The 14,909-nt window shown below is 37.3% G+C and overlaps 1 protein-coding gene across 4 annotated transcripts in view; it reads left to right on the top strand.

Annotated features, from left to right (window-relative positions):
- LOC139133240 (ADP-ribosylation factor-related protein 1-like) overlaps window positions 1-14,909 on the top strand; it is a 72,483-nt gene that overhangs the window by 35,717 nt on the left and 21,857 nt on the right. For 2 of the 4 annotated variants that reach the window (XM_070699739.1, XM_070699738.1), the window contains exon 3: window positions 13,760-13,855. The exons of the other annotated variants lie outside the window; for them this stretch is intronic. In XM_070699739.1, coding sequence (XP_070555840.1) covers window positions 13,763-13,855 — 93 coding nt within the window. In that variant the 5' untranslated portion in view covers window positions 13,760-13,762. The remainder of the gene's footprint in view (window positions 1-13,759; window positions 13,856-14,909) is intronic. 4 annotated transcript variants of the gene reach the window in all.

Raw genomic sequence — 14,909 nt, 5'->3', positions numbered from 1 at the left:
TACCCTCATGTATACCATTGAAAGCTATTTAGATTAGTTATTTATATTTCTCAGGAATCTCAGATTTTTTCAATCGAACATGAAACATAATTTTGGAGGTTTTGAATATTTTTGAATATGACAAGAATTTTCATTACCTGTGTTCTTGAATATGAACATTAAAATACAGTTTCTTGAACCTTGTATAATCAACTATGTATGGTAAATAGCAGGTAATCAGCATTTAATCATGTAAAATTACGATGTGATGTCCGCAGATTGCATATGACAGGTAAACTTACCAACATATAGATGTGACACCGGCTATACAAGATAAAATCCCATCCATTTCCTTGACCTGCGTGCCCTCTCTGCTAATGGTATAGTCTACTTTATCATAATAATCAGTGGGAACACTGCAAAATACAGGAAATCATGGGGTGAGGGGTTAAAAGTGTTACTGTGTTTGGTTGACTGTATGAAAATATTAGTCATTAGCCACGATATATAAGTCAGAACATTTCCTGCTCGGCATCTATTAGGCATGCAAATCATCATCAATTTATTTCATTGTGATGTGACAAAAGGGAATAAACTCAGCAGGGCTCCACATCCAGGTTTTTGAATTCAGATCTGATCTGATTGATTATTCCAAAGCAAGAGATAGTTTCTGTGCCGCTGAATTCTGATGTGATCCTTACTATTCCAAGATGCTTCGTCTGGCTTTAGCTGGTATTTCAAGGCTGCGTGCTTGCCATGGTGACGTTATTCTGTAAAGTCTGTGTTGCATCCTGCATGTCAAAATATGATGTGCATTCAGAGGTAGAAATGCCGCACTAAGTCCGCGACTCGCCAGTGTGGCCTTGAGATGGCATGACCTTGTACCAGATACAGAAGTCGTAGGACGAATTTGAGATTTTATCAATGCCCATGCTGTTTACATGAAACAGAGTCTGATAATAGTTAGCAGGAAGGAACTACCAAATATTTGGCAAACAGGGCAGCATTCCTGGATTTTTTTCTTTTTTTTTCACGTGGGGAAATATGTCCAAGTTTTTCTAATTTTTATTTCACTGAAACAAAAATTGTTATGTTTTTGTTGATTCAGACATTGCAGTTTATTATAAACAGCTTTTATTTTACATTTTAGAGTGAAGGTAATTTTGAATATTCTCACTGAAAAATTTTTGGTATTTTTTTTAATACTGACCTGGACATTGCAACTATTCTTACAAGTTCGTGCTCACAGTTTAGAATTAAGAACAATTTTAGCTCACATTGGTATATGCATAGATACCAAAGAGCTTTATGGTAATCTGTTACTACCGGTATGTGTGTATGTATGTGTGTTTATGTATGTATGTATGTATGTATGTATGTATGTATATATATGTACGTAAGTATGTATGTACAGTAGGTATGTATGTATATGTGTATGTATTATATAGTATGTAAGTCAGTTCACATCAAAAATCGCTTGTGCCCTTGCTTTTAAATTTGGTATGCATGTTTCTATGAGTAAGTTGTGGTGAACTTGGCATATTTGATTTTGAGTCATTTCCCTCTCATTTTGGTCATAAATCTTCTCCAAAATTGCAGGTCAGATTACTGTGAAATTTAATGTGAAGGTTTTAAGGTGTGATGTAAATCAGTTTTGTTGAACTTGTGATGAAACCTGCAATACTGTATTTTTAGTCAAGTTTGCTGTTTCTGGTCCAAAAACTACTAAATATTTCATTCTTATATTCCCTGGTCCAATTGGTATTTGGATTGTAGATGCATGCTCAACTGTTCAAATGACGTTACCATCGACCAAAAGTATGCTAATAAGCAGCAAAAGTGTAAACTTGATGAAACCTCAATAATTGTGAGTCGGAATTTTACATGCTGGTGATGATTTGTACAGAAACACAACCAGAGATCTCCAAGCCAATAATAAGTGGTTTTCATACATGAAAGTATTACTGTTAAACAGTTTGATTAAGTACCAAATATTGTTTACATTAATTCCATGTAGTACAATATTACAAGAGGACACCTTTACTTTGGTATGGCAGATTGTATCACTAACTTTTGTACCAGGCTATATTATGGTGTTGTATATGTGTGTGTCCATTGCAACAGTTGCCAGCCATTGCATACGTTGCCTTGGTATTTGATTGACCATGCATCAAAATGTGTGCAGATGCACTTGACATTATGAATCAATATTAAAAGCTAAAGCCCAAGAAAGCTATATAGTATGCTCACTTCGGCCTGCCACATTTAACTAAGTGTGAGCAAAGTGTCATTGACGCTGTTTTTGAATTTGCGAAGAGTGGTGAACGATGTTAAATTTCATCAGGCGTATTTTGATGTTTTCTTATGATACGACATACCAGTATACTATACAGTAATTCAACATGTGTGGTTGATGTTTTACTGATCCCCGTTGTTCGGGTCGTGTATCTGTTTTATTTCCTCCTTTTATTTATTTCTATTAATGTCGCCAGGTCCAACCATGTTTTCTGAAACTTTCATCAAATTTTCAGAATTCTTAGCATAGTTTATATTTTGACCGCAAAAAAATCCCCCAACGAGTTAACGCAAGTGATGATGTGTGTTTGCCAGAAAGTCTAGTGACCTGTGCAGTCCATTGTACAGGTTCCATAGGCTCCTTGAAAGTCCTGGAAAAGTCCTGGAAAATGAGTCCCGGAAAGGCCAGGAAAACTGATAAGCTACCGGCAATTTTCAAAAATCACGAAATGATCAAACAGTTGTGATATTGTAAAAATGATATGTAAGGACAATGCATCATGAAAATGATACGTAGAAAATTGAATGTATTTTGTATTACAAAAAGTCTGTGAAACTTGCTGAAAGAGTCCTTGAAAGTCTTTGAATTTTAAGTTGCTTTGAGTGTATGGACCCAGTATGCAGCAGTTGACTGTAGGAGCTAATTTTTCTATCCCATCATCATAAACAATGCTTGCTGTCAGGACTTTTGGGAGTAATTGTAATAATATTGGTTTGTTGGCAATCCTTGGTATGTGACCTTTGACCCAGTGTGTCAGATGAGGGTGATTGCGTTTAACTGCTAAAAGTGGGACAGGTCCCCTCTTGGCATTGAATAAAATTGATGGCATTTTCTCTTTCCTTTGTCAAAACATTTCTACTTCATTGTATATTTCTTTCTGTGAATTGTCAGTAGTTTTATTGGAAAGACATGAAAAAACACCCAGAGTATATTTTTAACGAACAACGATAAATTGGTTCTTGTAATAATAAAGTTTGATGGTTATACAACTTATGTGTATTTATAGATAAGGAGACATGAAGAGCTGAAAATGAAATGCAGCACACATACATACCCCACCCCCTCCACCCCCAGCTGAAATAAATATGTAACTTTTGAGCCCCTTAGGCTAGAGATAAAGTAGGGCAAATAAGCATTTTTGGTGGGAAATAATCGTCAGGCTATGCTTGGTGATTATTTCCACTGATAACTCCTCCCCAGAGAGGTCTCAAATCTACTTCCAAATACCCTTGCTGGCAGTGTATAACCTCATCATAACAAAAACAAAATATGATAAAATTACAGTTGTTATTTCAAAGGTGAGGGAGGGGATGTGCCGACCAAGTTCACAGGCCTATGCTCCAGAACACATCAGTCATGCGCACGTGCAACCTCTCACAGCCTACTGTGTTGTTCTGTCACCATATTTTTACCGTTATAAACTCCGCTTTGGTAGACATCATCAAGCTATTCAAGTGTAAATAAATCCAAATTGATCAGCCGCTGCAAGTCTTGTACTTTCAGAACGTCAAAATTTGGCAATCGTGTTTCCAGATGCCAGACAGACCATGCTACAGCCAAGCAAATGCTGAGGATTTCAGTTGTTTGTTTATTATTCACCGTCCAGGGCCCAAGTCAGAATATGGGGCAAATTCAGAATATCATATAAACCCTGGCTTTAGCCAATCAGATTATCAGATTCAGACAAGGCATATTATAAATAACGCAGAGATCATCTCCACACAACATTCATGAAAAAGAAGTTTAGCTTTGGAACATGTACAGTATACATGCAGAAAAATTCTAAGACTGTCTTGCTACTACTGTAAAATAGGTTCATGGGTTTCACAAACAGTTTTGAAATGCTGATCAAATTTGAGAGTTTTTTCAGTATGACATAGTCCAACACTTTGTCTGTAGCTGTCAGCTGTTATAGACTTCAGAATACTATAGTACTGTGTGTGTTTAATGTTTGTAATGTGACAGTTGCCAAGATTTGCAGTGATATCGAGATGTTGCAATGGTGGCCCACACACCTAATACATGACAAGGGGTGTTTCTCTAATAAATACAATACCAACAAAAGATTCTAATACTGTTACTTTTAAAGTTTGTGAGTCTGTGATACTTAAGTTCAGTGAAAGGCTTAGTAACTGTAACTTTTGTCAATTGTTTTCAGTATTTTTATTCCGTGTATCAATGTTAGATACCGGTACTTGGGACTACTTTCTAGAGCATGGTTAAATACCTAGGGTTTTGCTGGTCAACGCTATGCATATGTATGTGTGACATACATCGTTATTGTTGACAACTGAATTCATGTCCGGACCAGAATTGAGTAATCAACAATAACTATGCACGTTACACATGTACAATCTTTGTTGATGGGCCAAGTACATGGTATTTCAACATGCTGTAGAAAGTAGACCAGGAAACAATAATTGATATATAGAACAAAAAAACTGTCAAAAGTTACTGGTACACATAGAGGGAGAATGTAGGAAATGATAAGTGGGAGTACTGTACACACGCATCTCATGGATATTGGAATTTCCAATCACTGTAGTGGAAAGCCTTTTTCAGCTAAGAGATTAATCACAACAGTGGAGATCATTGTATACATCACTGTTGACTTGTTCAACAAGTGTACTCAGCAATGGTCTGATAATGGCATTGATACGTGCAGATGGCCATGTACTAGGTCGCCTGTACTCTACCCAGTATCAACAAGCATGCCAGCTCTGATATATACCTATTGCTACACTATATATTTTTTCTGTTACACACTGAACTATCTTCTATCTTCACAGTAGTATGGCTATTCTTTTGAGCCAATGAGATCTCATCATGCAAATTGTCATGTGATAACTTTTAACCAATCAGGCAGATGCAATATGTTAGTGATTCTATCCTGTCTGGTTGTTGAGTTAGCCTGTGCTTTATCTTTACTTTATGCATGTTTCAGTGGACAATAGCTGTAACTTTGGATGAACTTTTTTATTATTTTTCTTGAAGAATTCAAGTACGTTTGCGCTATCTTCCAAAAAAATTGTTGAATTACGAAGTACAGTCCTTACAAACAAGATATCCCATGTAATTCTCACAATGTGTGATGTTGTTGATGATCAATTAATTTCAGTGCAGATTAAAATTTAGTTGTATTCAATAAGAGTGGACATCTCAGACCTACAGGGTGTATTAACGAGTTAAGCACAAGATATTTTTACCTGATTTCACGTGTAGAACAAGGCATTATCTTTTACAAGCAGTTCATAAACCATGGGAGAATACATTAAAATTACTTTTCATAGAACTTTCAAAACACTTTTAGTGCCATACATTTGGTATGCTTAACGTTCTAAATTGTTTGACAAGCAATATTCCAGATAAAATGCCAATCGATAAGCTTATAAGCACAGATTTGGACTTTTGAAATTCCATGATTAAGGTAATATGCACCTCGAAAGTGAAAGACTTAAACTTTTGCTCTAACTTTCCTCAAGGAATCTTTCAATCATTCTCTTTCAAAATCAAGAATAAAAATAGGGGGTCACCGTGCAAATTTTGGTTCTAGAGAAACAAATAACCCAAGATTTACTGATATTAGAAATTCAAAATGGCCGCCATCCCTGTGTTAACTCTATGGCGAAAAATAAAAAATTTCGAATTTCAAAAAACTAAGCCGGTGAAAAGTTTTCTTTCACAAAGAGCTTTAAAATGAACCCCCACATGTGGTATATCAGAAGAGAACTGTAAAAGTTTGAGAGTCCGAATGTCTGTCCCCGAGGTGCGTTCTACCTTAAGAAGGAAAGCGGTTATCAACCCAGTGTTTATGAGAACTGATTGACACACTGTGATACCGTAAACATGTTTTCATTGTTGCCATTGATTGATGTATCTGAAGATGTAAATAAAATGAGTATACGTGTTTTGCTAGCGCTAAACTAATATTACAGCCTATTTCAATGAGTGTGTCAACACTGTGACAGTGTTTCATCTACCGGTAGACAGGGGGATGGGGGATTCCGCTGTGCTGACAAGTTGGCACCCCTAGTAATTTGTCCAAGGGGGACAGTGCCCCCCCCCCCCCCCCCATGAAATTATGCCAATCACACCTTCGAGATACAAGTAGAACCTATGAACCGGTGAAATCCCCCCTAAATTTTCTGGTAGAGGGGGAAAACCCCCCTATTGATGCCATCCTAGATGAAACACTGCTTTGAACATTTTGCTATGACTCAACATTAATTAATTGCATGCATGTCTGAAATTTAAATCCTAGAATACACACAAGTTAAAAGATGTATGAAGTGAATGAATGTATTAATGCTTGGCAAATGTCATTTCATTTTCACGATCAGCGATAGTCAAGTGGGATTTTCCATGCTTTCTCAAACCTGAAAACTTCTGCAGGAAAGTGTAAGTTAGATTGTTAAAAATACAGTATTTGCCACCGTCCACGCAAGTATTTGTGAGGGCTACTTTACAGTTGGTTTGTGTGACATTGAAGTTTGTAGTAAGTGTAGAAACAGAACTTGTTGTGACTATCATCTCACTCACTATCACGGCTACCAGCAGCGATAACATGTGATCATTACTGTCATAAAACACAGCTAAAATTATCATCTGCGTTTGATTATAGCAAATTTAGTGGTTTTACTACCCAGACCATTAAAACCCCTGAGTTACACCCAACTCAATCGGGCATATAACTTTCCATCCTGACTGCTCCAGTAGTCAAGATTGCCTTCTGGTCTTCGTCCTTGAGATACACACCTCTTAAAACAACATCAAAACTATGTAACCTACTTTACTGAGTCCTCACCCTGTTATGTGAAAAAACTAGGTTTAAGTTTACTTTCAGGTCAATGGGGAAAAGCCGTCACTGATAAAGCGTTTATTAAACATTCCAGTGAATGGTCACGGTTGAAGAATGCGATGAAAGTTAGCATTTACATAGAAGTAAATATGCATGCCAGTGATGTTGAATGGTGTTGTTGTAGGCGTCTGGCACAAGCCAATGCTGATACCACAGATTTTTCACATATTGACCGGTTTTATGCAGAATCATTTCATTCTGACTTACAAATGTATTAGGAGTTTTGTCATTTTTTTCTGCCATCAGTAGTAAACATTACCATTCTACAAGCAACATCATAATTTAAAAAATTATGAACATGATTTTAAAATAGCATGATTTTGATGGGAGAATGGCTGGGTGATTCCACAAGGATAATGAAGGCATCACCAAGAGTGAACTATCTCAAAGTTTGTTGTCCTCTTCAACCTGCTTCTGTTATCACTGTCACTCTTCTGAAGCTACGTGTCTGTAAGATTTTATACTTTGCATGGAAATATGCTTAGATGTACTCTCCTGTCATGCAGAGGGCTCTCAATCGAGGTTTTTGCATTGAATTGAAATTATATACATGGATTGTAGTCTAGGACTTCTCCTCGGTTGCGGTGTATGCTACGCTCCCACCGAAACCTACTGTGGGAACTTAGATGAGGAGCAGCCCTAGGCTACATCGATGGCATCTCTGCCTTTTCTTATTGACAATCAAAGCCGTAAAGAATTGTTCTGTTGTGTGTGCAACATGGGATCAAAGTCAGCCTCAAGATAAAACAACTCTCCCTGGAGAACATTTTGTTATCTCTCTATCAGAACTCAGCATCCTGGGTGTGGCTGTCCTCACAGTGTAGGTCAACTTGCTGCTGTAAATGAGCGATAGTGATAACATAGTACTATCAGGTCTTTCACTGTCACTCTTTGACTTTTAACAGCAACTTTATGGCAACTTTATCCATTGATTTGCCAGTGGAAGGTAGCTTTCAAGACTGCGTAGGAAGTGAACTTGTCTTTAAGCTGGTTTCTGATGCCATAAAATGTTTATCCAGCTGGTATTGCTCCTGAAATATTGCTTGTAGAATTTACTTAGACAGGCTAGAACCACCCAAAATAGCTGACCATAAAATTTATAGAATGTTGGCAGCCACACCTTCTCATGTCATTGTTTCGTTACAACCTCCTTAAACAAACTGGGTACTAATTATTGCTTAATTTGATAAAATATTACCATCTTTACATCGTTTTCTCAAGTCAAAAATAACTTTGTACTTAATCTGTGTCACTAGGTCAGTGCTTAAGAACAGCGGTTTTCCAATGCCATGAAAATAATTTATTTTTCGCTTGGTGATACAGGGGTTCAGTATCTTGATATATATATAATATGTACATCCAACTCTTTGTATATTTATGTTTGTGAGATGCAGGGTAATAAAGTATGTGTTTACAAAACTGACTAAGTAACAGTTTGACTGAGACCACTGAAAACTGGGACACTCTGCGGAATTTTTGATATAAACTTGATATCCAGTGCCAGGGCTGGAGAGCATTGAAAGTGGAAGCAGATGTTGGTATGCTTTACCTTCTGGGAATGCTCACTTTCAGATTGACTCTTCAAGTTCAACTGTTATTTGTCGCGTTCCCTGACAGGTTTTATGCCATCAAAGGTGATATGTGTCCACAACATTCATAGCAGGCACGCTGTGTTTAGGGGTCAGATGCTTGCGATAACTGTGTTATGGTTTTAATGTCTTCCAGGTATGTGTGGTAATGGTCTTGGGCCTAGGGTCTTGGGCTGATAGAGTTTAACTGCAGGGGGGCTAACAATTTTATAGCCGCTACTGTGTTTTCACCATGCCACTGAATTTTCTTATGAAGCCTGTCCTGATTTAGGGCCACTGTTTCCCTTGGATGATGTGTCCTTATCAAACCATACTTTTTTTAAATTTTGCATTTCTTCCATTGAAGTTTTAGGCTGTACTGCAAAATGCTACTGAGTCACTATAAATAAACTCGATTTCCTGGTGAGCTTTTCTTTTCGATCTCTTCAAATATTTTTCTTCTATCTGAATATGCAGTCCTGTTGCTTTGTTGTTCATGGTGATCAAGTTGTATCATAGGCATCCTAAATGCTTCACAGTGCCGTATTAGTCTGCCATTGGGAAATTTCATCATGCGTTAAACCAGGGTTAAATCTTACTGTATTAGCATTGACAGTGTGAAATGAACCGCATAGTTTGTGGTGAATGAATATAATTCACTTTTAATACTTGAAACAGCCCATTCTCTGTAAGTTCGTTAGGTATTTTTTTGCATTCAAGCAATCTAGATGAAAATTTGACCAAGTCCCAAAAATGTTGGAAACTTTGCTTCCAAGCCTACATCAGAATTTTAGGGAGTGGCCATCATGATTTGCAGGGGAGGGGGGTGGAAGATAGAGACGGTGAAGGAATTCCACAATATGAAATTAACTTGAACCATTTGTAGAAAGGCAGTGTTAGTCAACCTAAAAGTTTTACAGAAAAGAAAAAAAAAATTGAGAGATATAGACATTAACAGTTAGTGAATGTTGAATTTAATAACTCTTCCTTGGATATGCTACTCTGCATGGCCTAAATACTCCATTTGAAGTGGTCCGTCCTAGGTCTTAGCACCGCAGCCTTTGTCAAATGTTCCATCCCTGACCTCAGCAGGGGATGATCTTGCAAGTTTGTTTGCTTTATATTTTACAGGGACATCGTCCTTACAGTAAAAGTAGGTCACCTCACTTGTTTAGGCCTGGTGTCATGGGTGCTGTTGTAAGGCCAGGAATAAAAGAATTTTGTTTCTTGTCCTTCACATTTGGTAGAAGATCAACCCCTAGGTGATGCGATTCATTTTTTTTGCCAGAGCGCTTTGATTTTAGTTCATCACATGACAGCAATCCTTCCTACCTCAAAATAATCATTTTGCAGGTATTAGGAATGAAGGCTGTTCTGCAAATATTTAGGTTGTGCATCAACTGTTTGTTTTGAAACACTCTGACAAGGATTTTATCGAACACACCATAAAAAGACAGGAAAAAAAAGTCTAGTCTTCAAGTGATGTGGGCGATGACCAGACACAAGTGAAATTTGGGGGGGGGGGGATACCCAGATGGTAACCTAACATACTCTGCTTTTGGCTCCACATGTACTGGAGCCAACACCAGGAGAGCACACTTAATACCCCACTGAAAGAATTCCATTGAATAAAGATGGAATAAAGATGTTATCAGATTCTCCCCATGGAGTTGGACTGAGAGTCATTAATTACGGTTCATTGCATTGAGTTCTATCAGTATCAGTGATGGGCATTGCCAGATCATTGGTGTTGGTGATGCCGCTTTTGATGTGTCCGTCTTCTCACAGTTTTCGATGAAAAATTATAAAAAAATCCAAGAATTTGAGTAAAAGCTGCCTCTGTACGTTTCTAATAGTGTCAGATGTGCCAATCAACATATAGTATACAGATGTAGTAAGGTGTGGCAAGGAAGATTAGCATAATGCCAAATTCCTACCCCTGCTGGATGTAAGCCCTGCATGCATGACCCACTGGTAGTGATATATGTTGGTCATGGAGAAGAAATACCAAAACATTTGAGGGTTTCTTGCATCTCTCAATATTGCTTTTGTTTTCAATAGGTCAAACCCGTAATTCAAATGAAACCACGGTACAAACAAACCCACGTGCGTAAACGCGCATAGACGAACGTGTATTTCCATACGCGTTAGTGCACATGTGGGTTTGTTTGTACCGCGATCACGTGATCTCTTGGGCGTACTGAGTCTGTAGAACGCATCGCGTCCTTTTTATTCCGGAGTAGAACCATTGTTTAATTATGAGTATTTAGTTGTAAAAACAGCAGAAATCCCTCACTCTGTCAGTTTGACATAGTCATAGCAATATCAGTCATGTTGGTTCAATGATATTATATTTAAAATTTCACGTATACAGTGAGGTTGTATGTGAAGTAAAGTTGCACCAGCTGTATGTGAAAAGATACACCTAGTATCCAACCTATGCTTTACCTACTACATCATTGAAATTTGTTGTCAAACATGGCGTGGTAGTCTGGTTATAGGTCATCAACCTAATGTTTAAATTTTTCTAACGTAATATACCTCTCTTCATCTTTGTACACATGTTTTGATGCAGCAATTTTCTGAAATATCACCTCGTGAAACTTTTGACAATGTTCCTGCAGATAGCCGTCAACTCGATAGGAATGCTGTGTCGGGCTGGTAATACAGCTCACGGTATGAAGGGATGTAGTCTAGAACCTTTCCTTGGTTACAGTATATGCTACACTTTCACCATTTCTGAAATAGTGAGAGTTTAGCGTATGCCGTAACTGAGAAGAGATCCAAGACTTCAAGGGATGCACTCCGACTGCCTTTTTACACGTCCAAACATTCATATTTAATAACATAAGATTACTATATCAGTGTCAAAGAGATGAACGTTATCAAATTTATACAAGTGTGTAATAAATTGCTGTGAAAGGTTTAAGCTGGTCAGATTAACAGATGGTTCTTGTAACATGTGTGTACCCCTTGCCAGGCACCTGGGACGCCAATCTTGAATTTGAAATATTTGATACCCTGATGTGAAGGCATCTCTTTGAAACTGATATTGAATTTGAAGTGGGGAAGTTCATAGCTACCTAAATTTGAACCATATAGTAGATCCTGTGTGTTCTGACAATCCATGCCCATGAAGTGTTTGTAGCAATGTTGCCCCGATTTGCCATATCTGGCTTGCAAAGATTTCTTGGACAGTTAAGGAAATTCCTGAATTTTTCTTGAATAACCTTTTTACTAATATGCATAATATGAACAAATTACTTTGTGTCAAAGAAAAAAATATCTAACATTTGTTGTGCATTGGTTGGCACACTGCTCGGCACGTATGTAGGCTAATAGGTCAGTTCCATATCTTAAATCACAGAAACATGCTTTCTGTATATCGGTGTCAGTAAGACCAGGTCTTCTTTGTGTCTGGTTACTGTGTGAGAAAACTGCTGTTGGTTTCATACCACAGGTAATGTGTACAATATGATACAAGTTTTAGAAAGATAGGATATCGGTAACAGATGTTCAAATCAAATATTTTACTTGTGAATACTTCTTTGCATGTGGTCACTTAAAGATTGTATAGAGTAGTGGATGAAAGTACAGAATCAGAGATCCCCATGCCTGCATAATATTGTTGTGTCAAAATGAAAAACAGCATGGTTTAAAACTCCATTTATAGCTGCAGCTTTTGATATACCGGTATTTTCCTTTTACTTCTCATATCTTCCTTATTCTATGCTCTAAATCATTGTAAAATTCTTCCAGCTCAACTTGTTAAAATAGCTGCATGTGTTTTTGTCCAATGTCATCGTTGACAACTGAATTTGAATCCAGACAAGAATTCATGTATCAATAATCATTGTGATGCATGGCAAATACTCAGTTGTTACTCTTCCTGTTGGGGGGGGGGGGGGGGAGGGGGAGAAGGAACGAGATGAAAGTGTGCTTGTTTTCTTGAACATACCAAATACTGAAAATATCATCATATGTTATAGATATTGTCCCTTTTGAGTAGTCCTGATTTTTTTGGAAATGAAGAAAAAAAAGTCTTGTAGTTCAGTGTGCCCTCTAACTAACATGTTTTTCTGGAAACTTTGCATCATTTCAGGGAATTGTGGGAAATTCTTTGCGTCAGCTCTATATCTTTACATGTAAAACCAAACAATTTCCTTGCATTACAGGCAATTTGTTTGCGTCATTGCACATCATATTGGCTTAGTAGGCGCACTGTTCAAGTTATTGATTCTCAATTTAGACATTATTTATTGAGTAACATTCTCGTGACACAGCAGTAAAAAAATCAGTTTCTCAAAATAGCATATGATATTAAAATGGTGCAAAACAAAATAATAAATGGTTCTTTCTGATCAGAATTATAGTTCCAAAACATGACTTAAATTGTTTGAGTGTCTTTTTTCATATCATAATTTCAACAATGATTCCAGCCCATTGCTCTGTACAGTATCTGGTTGAAATTTTTCAGTGTATGTTTTATATCATACAAGCAGTGATTATGGTGATATTACCATTGATCAGGCAAAGTGCCTGTGTGGGTGCATTATCATTCGTCGGTAAATTACTGCTTTCAGAAGATTGGAGAATTATTTGCATATGAATGTTAGCAGTGTACTTATTATTTATGATGATTTGGTTGAAATTTTATGTAATATTCAGTGATATTTGTCAGTCAACGCCAATCATTACGCACAGCAGTGATGACCTGTGCACCAGAATGTTTTAATGCCTTGACCGTTTCTAAATCAAATTTTGATGGTAGGAATGAAAATAAATTTGAATTCACTTTTCTGTGAAAAAGAAAGAAACGCGGCGTGAATCTTTGAGAAACTGAGATTCACTCATGCATTCATAATGGAAGATAAACGTTAAATATGCATGAGATGTCTAATGTACATGTATATCACAATTATGCTCCAAGCAGCTACCTGTTAATCTGGAAGTCTGATTAAGTTCACTCAATGTACAGTATATGTATACTGTCCCTGATATCATGTCAAGGAAAAAAAATTTTTAGTCACAGTGTACATATATCTTTTCACTTCACAGATCATGTTTACCCTGATGTCTGGTCTCTTCAAGTATTTATTCCGGAAAGATGAATTCTTTATACTTATCCTTGGGCTAGACAATGCTGGCAAAACGGTAGGTTTTCCTTCTCTGTGTGTCTGTACAATCCAGGTCATTGGATCATGGAAAATGCCTAGTCTTAGTTTTCCCGGACAAGGAGTATGTTTACCTTCCCAGCAAGCTGTAAACCATCATGCGGAAACCCCTGACCTTTCCATGGATTTAATCTCTGGCCTGGAGTGTAGGAAAAACAGGGCAGTGTATACTTACCTGTCATGAGAATTGTTGCCAACTGCTGTGGTAAAATACCGCATTGCGTTCTTTGAAATTGTATCTGCATGTACACTGAATTATATCAGACACGGTCATATGCAGTATAGTCAAACCAAGAGACTAGCAGAAATATCAGACACGAAAATCTTTCTGCGTGTAACTTAGCAGTTATAATACTTCTACTTTGCTCACAGTGGACGTGAACAGTATGGTAAGACAGATTTAGCAGGCGGAGCATTTCATTCTTGGTCAGTCAGATGGCTGTAGATTGTCCAACCAAAAATGTTGAGTCAACCACATCTCAGGGATGACATGCAGATCTCATTCTTATGTGATATCACTAGCTGAGTGGTCAAGCAGTATTTAGACTGCAACAATTGCCATTCTAGAAGAATTAAGACTCGGCATGTGTTGTGTAATGGACGTGGGAAGGAATTGTGGTACGGTGTACAGTGTAAAGTCATAATTTTTTTTGGCATAAGTTCAGTGTGCAAGCAAAAGACACACTTTTGAGATGTCACACCGATCTCTTTATTAATTAAATGCAGTAGGATGTGCTAATTATTTAGTTTCAGAGGGCCTGCAAAGTGCGCCCTCTGGAACTGTTGGTTTTGCCCACATTCTTTATACATTTCCATCTTTGTTGGAATTTGGACTTCCCTATTATTCTGATCTTGTTTCTCTGCCAATGATGGAAACCACACTCAGTGTGAAAAAAAGATCTTGTAACTAAACATAAAGCCAATGAAAGTTTCAAGTTTGGGAATGTCTCACATAGTTCGTGTATATCCAAAATCACAACAGCAATATTATCGAACTTTGGAACCTGACAAAATTCCTGCAATTTCCTTTCATT

Source organism: Ptychodera flava, chromosome 5, assembly GCF_041260155.1.
Source record: "Ptychodera flava strain L36383 chromosome 5, AS_Pfla_20210202, whole genome shotgun sequence".
Classification (NCBI taxonomy): domain Eukaryota; kingdom Metazoa; phylum Hemichordata; class Enteropneusta; family Ptychoderidae; genus Ptychodera; species Ptychodera flava.
This window is presented reverse-complemented; position numbering and strand designations above follow the sequence as displayed.